Genomic DNA, 10,935 nt, shown 5'->3' on the forward strand with positions numbered 1-10,935 from the left:
ATAGTGTTACAGAGATGTTTCAGTTACAGATTTCAGATTTTACTTATTTAATTTATACATTCACTCAAATGAGTGCACAACTCAGGGAGCATGCATCTTCAATAAAAATAGGGAGATTCTGTTAGAAAGGATGGGAGTAGGAACTGTGAAGAAATGATTCCAGGGAATATCAACTCTGACAACCTCACTTGGAGGTCAAAGGTTGAGATATAAAATTGAGTATCATCAGCATCCTGATGATATCTTTTCCCGTGCCAATACATGACCTCATGCACTGGTTTATGTGGATGTCAATCGGGAGTGGGAAAGAACTGAATTCTGAGGCACCTCACAAAATAGGTCTCTTAGATCTCTCTTTCTCTGTCCCTTTCTCTCATTCTTCACTTGACTGAAAAGGTCATGAGGACCACTGCAACACCAATATTCATCACTGACATCCTTAAGCTGCCATGAATTACTATGTTGGTGGAATTCAAGTTTGATAAGAGATCACAGAGGGTGAGGAACGTGTACTACCTCCATCATGGTCCCATCACAGGTTATGAACAAGCATAACTAATGATGTTCTATATAGTGCCCAGGTGTTAAACTTGACTGAAAGGAATTTTGATAATCTGCTTCACCCAAGCATCTTGCAGGTGCTAGAAATTATCCAACACAATTGCATCTAATGATGATTTACTGAGAATGGTAAAGACCCCAGTGTCCAAAAGGGCAGGTGCAACCAAACTACAGTCAAGGAAAAATTCTAGGAGAGTTTTATCAACTAATAACAGCGTGGATCTAAAATTTCAGTGGACACACCCACAACTTGCAAGATCCCAGTCACTTTCTCAGAGCCAAAACTCTCGATTCTTACAAAATAATCACAAAAAAATATGCCTTAGCCAACTCTACAGGATCTGCACTTATCAGAGTTCAACTTCTAGTAAAATCACATCAACAAGGTCATACCATCATTAAATAGTCTTTAAAATTACTGTTCTCCAACTCTGTATAGGTTTTTAAATATTTTCTCTGGATGATTCTATTACTATTTTGAACATGTTAATATATTTTTTCTATTTTAAATAATAATAAAAACCACATTTTTGAAAAACACTGTCTGTCTACATGAGGTACATCATGTGTAGGAAAAGGATTTGATAAAATACTATTAATAAATAAAGCAAAAGAAAGGATGTGATCTCTACTGAGTACTACATTTTCCACTTGTAAATATTTCAAACATTTGCAATATGATTTATTTAATCCTCACTGTGTAGTTAACACAAATCAGTAGATTGAGCAGTTTGTAGCACTTCAGGGAGATGTTCCCCATACCAATATTTTTCTCAGTAGAATTCTCTTCTCTATCATTCCAAAGAGAGTTGAAGGAAACATTAATGTCTGCAGAACTGTATAAAACTGTGGAGTAACTGAAAATGGAAGGAAACTATTTGAATTGTTTTTAGAGCAGCAGAATGATATTAATATAAGTTTAAAAAAATCTGCAATCCAAACCTTGAAAAAACCACAGATATTTTAATATGTGAAAGAAGTTTTTGAACTGCAAGAAAACAAGTGAGTTTGATAATCAAAAAGGCAACTATACAATTTTATTGGTTGTGAGAATTTGCTTTAGGAGTTCATGGGATGATAAATCGTTATTACTTCAAAGAGAATTGTCTGGATGTTCAGCTTTAGATCAAGCCTGTATGTCATGCACATAACCTGCCCAAGGCCATTAAAAAATTTAAATAGGATGTTTTATATAGCTCATATTGCATCAGAAAGCCTGGGAAGCTTGGAAATCTAAGAAAACTTCAAAAATTTGCATAAAAAAGAAATGGAATTGATGCTGAATTTGATAACTGCTGCGAGGTTATTAATAGCTCAATGTTGGAAAACGGATCGTTTGCCTACTATAGAGGATTGGGCATTTAAAGTTTCAAATTTAGCAGAAATGGCTAAGATTTCAGCCTATGTGAAGGATTATTTACAAGAAAGATAATATGACCAAACCTCTTCTACCTATCTAATATATCTTTTCTTTATACCTTGATTTTTCAAAGTAAACCAAAAACTCATTAAACACTAACAATTACATCATATAAAATAATTTTAATTTATTAAACATTATTACTACAAATTATACAGTCAAATCTTCTCTCGATTTCCTACAATATCTTAACAATTATTAAGGATAATACAATTTAAGACAGAATATAATTATTGTATTGTAAACCCTGTGTGTAGCTCTGGGAAGTCGGGGGGAAGGGAGGGGAGTGGGGAAGGGTGGGGTATGAGGGAGGTGGGGAGTTATATTGTAAAAATTTTAAAAATTTTCAATAAAAAAAATAAATAAATTTGCATCTTTTTTTTTTAAATATCCCTTTATATATTAGAAATTTAAAAGTTCAGGGACGAATTATCATAGTTATTGGGCACAGAAGACATTGAGAGTCAGTATGGTTTGCTATTCAGAATTCGTTTGATCATCTTAAGAAATGTGGAGCCCTAGTAGTCCAAAGATCAGCTTCTACAAGTCATAGAATATGTAGATCCAGCAATATACTCCATTGAAAAGCAGTAAGAGCCTTTCTTCAGTTACTTTGCTAATTCTTTGCTGCAGTTTCTGAAAAAATCTTGTGAAAAAAAGTCAATATAAATCGTATTTGCTCTGATCCCTTTTTGATGTCTTCCCAGGTTTAAAAGAGAATTCCTCAGCTCGAAGATTTCAGTAGCACTCCCATGGTTATTAATTGTTTTTAGTAGTCCGGTGGAGAAATTTATTCATGGGCAGAAATTACTTTAATCACAAGTAGTTGTTTATATCCAATCTGCCCTTTTATGTAGATAGATATTGCGATTACATGGGAAACAGCACACCAGTGACAGAATTCATACTCACTGGATTGACAGAGAACTCACAATTGCAACTGATCCTCTTTGGGACATTTTCTGCTGTTTATGCCTTCACCCTGGTGGGAAATCTAAGCATGATTATCTTGATCAGGATCAGTCCTTCTCTCCACACACCAATGTATGTTTTTCTTACCAGCTTATCTTTTCTGGATATTTGTTACACCTCATCTGTCACCCCAAACTTTCTATCCAATCTTTTAAAAGAGAAAAAAAGTATTTCTTATGGAGGCTGCTTTACTCAGCTTTACTTTTATGCCATATTTGGAACCACAGAGTGCTACCTCCTAGCAGTGATGGCCTATGATCGCTATGTGGCAATTTGCAATCCACTACTCTACTTGATGATAATGTCCCAAAGAAAGTGTGTTCAGCTGATAGCAATTTCCTACATTGCTGGGATCATTAATGCTTCTGTGCACACAATGACTGCAACTAGACTGTCCTTCTGTGGTCCAAACATCATTAAGAGTTTTTATTGTGAGGGTCCACCCCTTTTTGCTCTTTCCTGCTCAGATATCAGTCTTAATTATCTTCTGGTATTTGTATTTGTTGGCTTCAATTTAATAACAACAAGCCTGACTGTTCTCACCTCCTACACCTATATCCTGATTACCATTTTAAAGATCAACTCTGCCGCAAGCCGTAGGAAGGCCTTTTCCACTTGTACCTCTCACCTCATAGTCATCACCATTTTCTATGGATGTCTTAGCTTTATGTATGCACGGCCAAGCTCTAGACCAAATTATAACCTAGACCAAATGGCTTCAGTGTTCTATGTAGTGGTGACCCCCATGCTCAACCCATTAATTTACAGCATGAGGAACCAGGAGGTAAGGGGTGCTTTCAGAAATATCCTACAACGGAAAGTTCGTGCTCAACAGATATGATTATTGTTGTTACCAAAATTTAAGTTTAGATAAATTTGTTCTAGTAGCAAATGATTTATATCACTGTGTTATTGAATAAAAGTCATTATGCTATATACATTTCTTTGGGCTCCAGTAGTAACTATATATTTACCTCTGAGTTCAAAAAGTGAAATTTGAACTCTAAAGAAGAATTATCCTGATTTGTTTTGGATAGCTAGATGTTTACAAACCAAAGGGCAGAACACATAAGGGAGGAAGAAGAACAGAGACATCAATTCTTCAGAGATAGAATGAAGCCAGCATTTATATTTGGCTTAATCCAGGCTGACCTTCTTGAAATATAATTACAAAAACAATGACCTATTGACATTTTAATTACCTTCCAAGAACCTTAATAAGATTGTTTAACCAATAAGGGATTATCAAGAATATGAGCAAAGCATATGTACCTTTGCATGTATTACATCTCCAATGAAAAAACAACAACCAAAAATATCCAGAGTCCAATAAATTTAAAAAAGAATTTTAATATGTTGATCTTGTTTTAAATACATTTAACATTTCTTAAAAGTTGCAACCAATGATTTTATAATTCAGGAAAATCCAGTTCTCTGTTCCAAATTTCTGTTATATCGTCAGTATTTACTTTTCTCCTTGAGGATAAGTAGTATTGTTAGTTTAATCTCTAAAAATATCTTCATCTGGGGCATTCAGATCCATTGAAGTTTCCAAGGCAGTTAATATTAAATTAAACAGCATGAATGTGACAAATATTATAATTGTATATATTGCTATTTAATTATAGTTTTTATATCTTTCAAATATCTTGCAAGTGTGATAGGAAGCCATTTTATAACCTTCCAGAAAATTAACATACTGTACAGAAAGCTTTTGCCTATATCTAATGAAGCCACTGCATATTTTTCAGAATGTACTGTTTAGCCTACTTACCAATTATTTGATATTTCCAAAAGTTCCACAAAGTCAGCATTTATAGGACTAATTACTGACAGTAATGCTTTCAGCAATTTTTGTACCAAGGTTGCAATTACAATGTTTTTATCTTTATTTAACAAAGATCCTGGGAAATCCATTCCTGTTTTTAGATCATGAAATGAATCAGTCCCAACACAAAATAGCCATATATTCATTACTTACAGATTCACAATTTCAGTTCAGATCCCAGTTCAATAATTTGCAGGACATCCCTACATAACTTCTTACTCACTTAAAGACCCCTTCCTTAATTTGACTAAGACCTAAATCCCAAATCTCCTTCTCCCTCACCAAAGGTGAAGAAAATGCCATACCATTTTGATGGTATTCCATTCTATAAAAACATTTATATCATTCATCTAAATGAAAGAATGAGTATGGGTACTGTAGTTCTTGACTACAATTTTCATTTAATTATGGTGCAAAGTTATGATTATGCTGAAAAAAGTGACTTACAACTTGTGCTTGAAGTTAACAACCGTCGAACCACCCCCCACCTCCATGTGACTGCAATTCCAGCACCTGGCAATTGGCTCACACTTACAAGGATTGTGGCATCTTGTGGTTACGAGATCACAATTGGTGATGTTCTCAGCCATCTTCTGACAAGTAAATTCAATGGGGAAACTGGACTCAATTAACGATTGTGTTATTCACTTAACAACGACAATTAATTTCACTTAATAACCATGGTAAAATGTTTCTGAAATTGGGTCCAGTCATGGGATGACTCATATAACAACCACATTGCTTAGTGACCAAAATTCCAGTCTCAGTTGTGGTTGCAAGTCAAGGACTACCTATCTGTAGATTTTGCTAGGATATTTAGGATGGAATTGAAAAGGATTTCAGTTTTCTGTGATCACGATTAGGTAGGAAAAAATGTGTCTTCTGAATCATGTTGGATCCTACAAAGGATGGCTTAGCATCCCTATCTCCCCCAAAGCATTTGTCTGTTACTCTCCTGTATTCTGCTTTTTCAAGAGATAAGTCAGTTAGCTATGTTGGTCAATAGCAACTTTAATGTAATTCCAGAAGAGTCCATGTCACAACCATATCCTCCTTGTAACTACAGTATGGTATATAGCATGTCCTACCTTCTCCACGTACAAGGTCTGTTACGTTTAGGAGAAGAGAAGAAAATTAAGTGTTTTGTATCAGTCTATAAACAAAAAACCACGAACTACAAGATACAAGAATCTGTAGGAACAGCTGAGTTCATACTTTTTTTTATTATTTTACACAGTTCCTTTTTTACACACTCAGAGGTTTCCAATGGCAAAAAAAGAATAACATGAACAGGAAAATATCAGAACTGAGCAGAATAGCATTGCTGTTTCTGGTTGTATTATACTCTATTAAGACTTAAGAGATCAGAATCTACCCTAGTGTAAGAATGCATCAGAGCCCGGAATCGCTGGCAGTCGGGCACATCTAATTTATTATAATTATGATTGTATATTATATATTATCATATTTTGTATTGAATTGCATCAGGTATAAAACCATTTCATGTGACAGCAGCATCCAAGTATTCAGAAGGTACTTGCTAATGGATGATCCCCAACACTATCTCCTTCTATTTTTTTGTTTTCAAAAATAAAAGATTAAAATAAAACAAAACACAGAAGTAACAGGGAAATGGAAGAGTAACTCATGGAGTGCCATATAATTCAATATAATATTTTATTAGTAATTGGGGTTATATACTAGAAGTCCTGTTTGGACTAACTCAAGAATCTGCTGTGAAAGGTACTATGATTTAAAATATGTGGAACTGACTAATCTGTCATTGTGCCCACCTAGTTTGCCAAAAGATGAAAGATTAAGCATTTGCAGAATCTCTAAATTCTTATGGTCTATACCAGGGGTCTTCAAACTTGGCCCTTTTATGACTTGTGGACTTCCAATTCCCAGAATTCCTCAGCCAGGGCCAAGTTTGAACATCCCTGGTCTATAAGAACTAGAATGGGTGCTTCTTCTGGTAGCTGGTCCCCATTGCTGAAAGGCATTTTTACTGAAAACAACTCTTTATTGAAAATGTCATAGCTCCTTTCTGCTAGGAGAGTGCTCTGAAGCAAAGGCATATATACAGCAATGTGTATATATGCCTCCTCTGCCTGGAGTAAAATTGCTCATATCTTCTCATCTGAGGTATCTGCACAACACAGGGGTGGGAGGGGTCAGGATGGCAGATGAGAAGCAAAAAGCTGTTTTAACTCTTGAAACACCAATTGACCAGGAGAGTTGTTGAGTCCTTCTTAGGAGCTGGGAGAGTGATTTTACAAGTTCAGCAAAATTCAGGATGAATTTCGTGTATAAGTTAGCAAAACCCAGAAGATGCTACACTTCTTTCATATTACTGGAAAGGAGGGAGTATTCCACAATAAAATAACCTGTACCTTTGCTAGATCCATGCAGATCAAATGTACATTTTTCTAGTTTGGCAAAAAGGTTGTTGTCCCACAATTTTTGCAATACATTTCTGGCATGAGTGACATGCAAGAAGAGAACTTTGGAATAAACTAATGTCATCCAAATTCATTATAACATACTTGTCTGGAATTTCTGAAAATGTGTCATTCATACCCCTATAAAAAAAAAAGCTCCACGGCTATCGAGGTCAAAAGGCATAAATGTATATTCAAACTTGTATCTTGTATAGAAGGCTGTTAAATACTCCTATCTTTCTTTCATTCTGATTAGGTTGTAAACACTGCTCAAGTCTAGCTTTGAAAAGATGTGCACCTTTTGTAGCCACTCTAGATCTGAGATACTTGGGAATGGATAATGGTCTTTAATTATTACCCTGTTTAGGTCTTTGTAGTCATGAATGGTACACATTAGAGTGTGTGTGTGGGGGGGCAGAATAAGCTCTCACTGTTTCTAAGTGATGTTGCTGGCCTCTGAACTTCCCTGGCAAGCTGTCATGGGAAACAGGAGCATTGGCTAGGCTGCCATCTATTGTGCTGCTGCAGGTTGAGGCAAACTCTGTTCCAGTTGTTGTGTTAGTATTATCATGGCATTCTGCAAATTGATCATCTGTACATCTACTTGCTGCTGGTGTTTCAACAAGGCTGCTTCCAGATAGTGGATAGTGGGATTATTTGAGGATTGGAGGCCATTCCTGAAATTCCTTCCTTCCTTTGGAAAAGACTATGAAATTTGCAAAACTTAACTCAGTATTGCCAGGAAAACCAGTCAGGAAGCATGACCAGATAAGCTAGTTCTACTTTATTGTAAGGCTACATTAACAGAATCTTGTAAGAGTGATTAAATAGTAAAAAAACTCCCAATGTCTTTTTTTACAGCCTGAAAATTAAAGATTTTCCCTTCTGAGTTCCTTTGCCTGTTATACATCTGCAGGCTGTATCCTCTCTAATCATATTCCCTAGGCAGTACACACAAACGCACACACACAGACACACATTTCCCAGGATCATTCCCACATACTACAGTATTACAGTTACAGATTTCAGATTTAATTTATGTAACTAATTTATACAGCCATTCAAATAAGTGCCCAACTCAGGCAACGTGCTTCTTTAATAATAATTCAATAACAACAATGAATAAATTAAAAATAATAAAGGAAATATTTTTTAAAAAACAACCTACAAAGACATAAACCACCAGAAAAAAACCATCAAACTGCTTCTGAACCCAATGCCTAAGGAAAAAAGAATTGGAACTAGTCAAAACTCATGAAGATGTTGTTAATGGAACATCATTGTGCGACAAAGGGGTATGATAAAATACTATTAATAAATAAAGAAGACAGAATGTAATCTCTATTGAATACTATATGTTCCATTGGTAAATACTTCAAACAATTGCAATTCGGTTTACTGAATCTTCGCTGCATAATTAACACAAATCAGTAGATGGACCAATTTGAAGCACTTTGGGGACACATTCCCCAAACCAATGTTTTTCTCAGTAGAGTTCTTTTCTCCTGAGGGAAATAGTATTGTCTGCAGAATTGTATAAAGCTGTTGAGTTACTGAAGACTGAAGGAAAATATCTGAATTTTTTCAGAGCAGCAAAAGGATGTTATTATAAGTTTCAAAAACCTGCACTTGGTCTCTTGAAAACAATGCAGATATTTTAAAATGTGAAAGATGCTGTTGATCTGGAAGAAAACAAGTGAGTTTGATAATCAAAAAGACAACTATACAACTATTGCATTTTATTGATTTTGAGAGTTTGATTGAGGAGTTCATGGGATGACAACTTACTTCAAAGACAATTGATGGGATATTTCAGAGTAGGGCCAGATCAAACCTGCATGGCAAGCATGCAAATTGGTGCACAAGGCCAAGTAATAATTTTAATATGGTTTTTTGCAGAGCTCAAATTGCATTCTCAAGGGGTACTTGGGAATCTAAAAAGACCTCAAGATTTGCAGGTTTTTTGGTATGATAAAACCAAGATTAAAAAGAGAAGTGTACTTACAAGTAAATCTTCAAATATTTTCATAGAAATAGTTCTTAGAATGTAGCCAACAGAACAACTATTTTGTAGAATGAGAAAATAACTTCTTTGTAGAGTTGATTATATTAAAAGCCAACTTGAAAGATATACAAGAATATGTCGACAGTGCTCAATCATTTGTGACATGAGACTCAACGTGGGTTTGCTATTCATAGTTCATTTAATCACTACAAGAAATGAGAAGCTCTTGTAATCCAAAGGTCGGCTTCTACGATTTATACAATATGTAGATCCAGCAATGAACCAACAATATACACAGTTGAAAGCAATAAGAACCTTTCTTCAGTTAGCTTGCTAATTCTTTACTGCAGCTTGTCAAAATATCCTGTAAACAGAAATGTAAATGTAACTCATATTTCCCCTGATATTTGTTTAATGTCTTCTCATGTTTAAAGGAGAGTTCATCTATTGAAAGATTTCAGTAGCACTCTCATATCATTAATTGTTTTTAATAGTCCTGTGGAGAACGTTATTCATGGGCTGGAACTATTTTAATCACATATAGTAGGATATACTTAATCCATCCTAATAACCGTGGCTATTTCATTGCAAAGCATCTAATTTTCAAAGTATGACGATCAGGTTGCAGTTTGAAAGGAAATATCTATGCAGACTGAATATTGTTCGCTTTAAACTGAATATTATTTTATTACTTGAGTTCTTCATCAAAAAATTTCCAACTTTATTTCCTTTGCTAGGAACTTAAAAATTGATTCTGATCACAGACTACATTACAAATATTTGAAAAACAAAGGAAAATTGACTAACTGTTACTGTGATTACATGGGAAACAGCACACCGGTGACAGAATTCATACTCACTGGGTTGACAGAGGACTCACAGTTGCAACTAATCCTCTTTGGGACATTTTTTGCTGTTTATACCATCACCCTGTTTGGAAACCTAAGCATGATTATCTTGATCAGAATCAGTCCTTCCCTCCACACACCAATGTACTTCTTTCTTACCAGTTTATCTTTTTTGGATATTTGTTATTCATCCTGTGTTACCCCAAAATTCCTATCCAATATTTTAAAGAGAAGAAGATTATTTCCTATGGAGGTTGCTTTACTCAGCTTTACGTTTATACTCTATTGGCCACCACAGAGTGCTACCTCCTACCGGTGATGGCCTATGATCGCTATGTGGCGATCTGCAATCCACTACTCTACTTGATCACAATGTCCCAAAGAAAGTGTCTTCAGCTGATAGCAGTTGCCTACATTGTTGGGATCATTAATGCTTCCATTCACACCATGGCTGCAACTAGACTTTCCTTCTGTGGCCCAAACATCATTAAGAGTTTTTATTGTGAGGGTCCTCCCCTTTTTGCTCTTTCCTGCTCAGATATCAGTCTTAATTATCTGTTGGTTTTTATACTCGTTGGCTTCAATTTAATAATAACAAGCTTGACTGTTCTCACCTCCTATACTTACATCCTAGTCACCATTTTAAAGATCCACTCTGCCACAAGCCGTAGGAAAGCCTTCTCTACTTGTACATCTCACCTCATGGTCATCACCATTTTCTATGGATGTCTTAGCTTTATGTATGCACAACCAAGCTCTAGGTCAAATTATAACCTAGATCAAATGGCCTCAGTGTTCTATGTAGTGGTGACCCCCATGCTCAACCCATTAATTTACAGCATGAGGAACCAGGAGGTAAG

At 35.4% G+C, this 10,935-nt stretch overlaps 1 protein-coding gene and 1 pseudogene across 1 annotated transcript; both read left to right on the top strand.

Moving 5' to 3' along the window:
• Positions 1-2,855: 2,855 nt before the first annotated feature.
• On the top strand, positions 2,856-3,794 carry LOC107289064 (olfactory receptor 1020-like). The gene has a single exon (XM_015817756.1). It carries the CDS (start codon positions 2,856-2,858, stop codon positions 3,792-3,794), a length of 939 nt encoding a protein of 312 aa, XP_015673242.1.
• A 1,355-nt stretch (positions 3,795-5,149) lies between these two features.
• LOC107289065 overlaps positions 5,150-10,935 on the top strand; it is an 11,601-nt pseudogene continuing 5,815 nt past the window's right edge.

This window comes from Protobothrops mucrosquamatus, unplaced genomic scaffold (genome assembly GCF_001527695.2).
Source record: "Protobothrops mucrosquamatus isolate PMUCROS unplaced genomic scaffold, P.Mucros_1.0 scaffold635, whole genome shotgun sequence".
NCBI lineage: Eukaryota > Metazoa > Chordata > Lepidosauria > Squamata > Viperidae > Protobothrops > Protobothrops mucrosquamatus.

Coding starts and splice junctions, on each gene's coding strand:
- LOC107289064 (XM_015817756.1), top strand. CDS start 2,856: ATGGGAAACAGCACACCAGTGACAGAATTCATACTCACTGGATTGACA.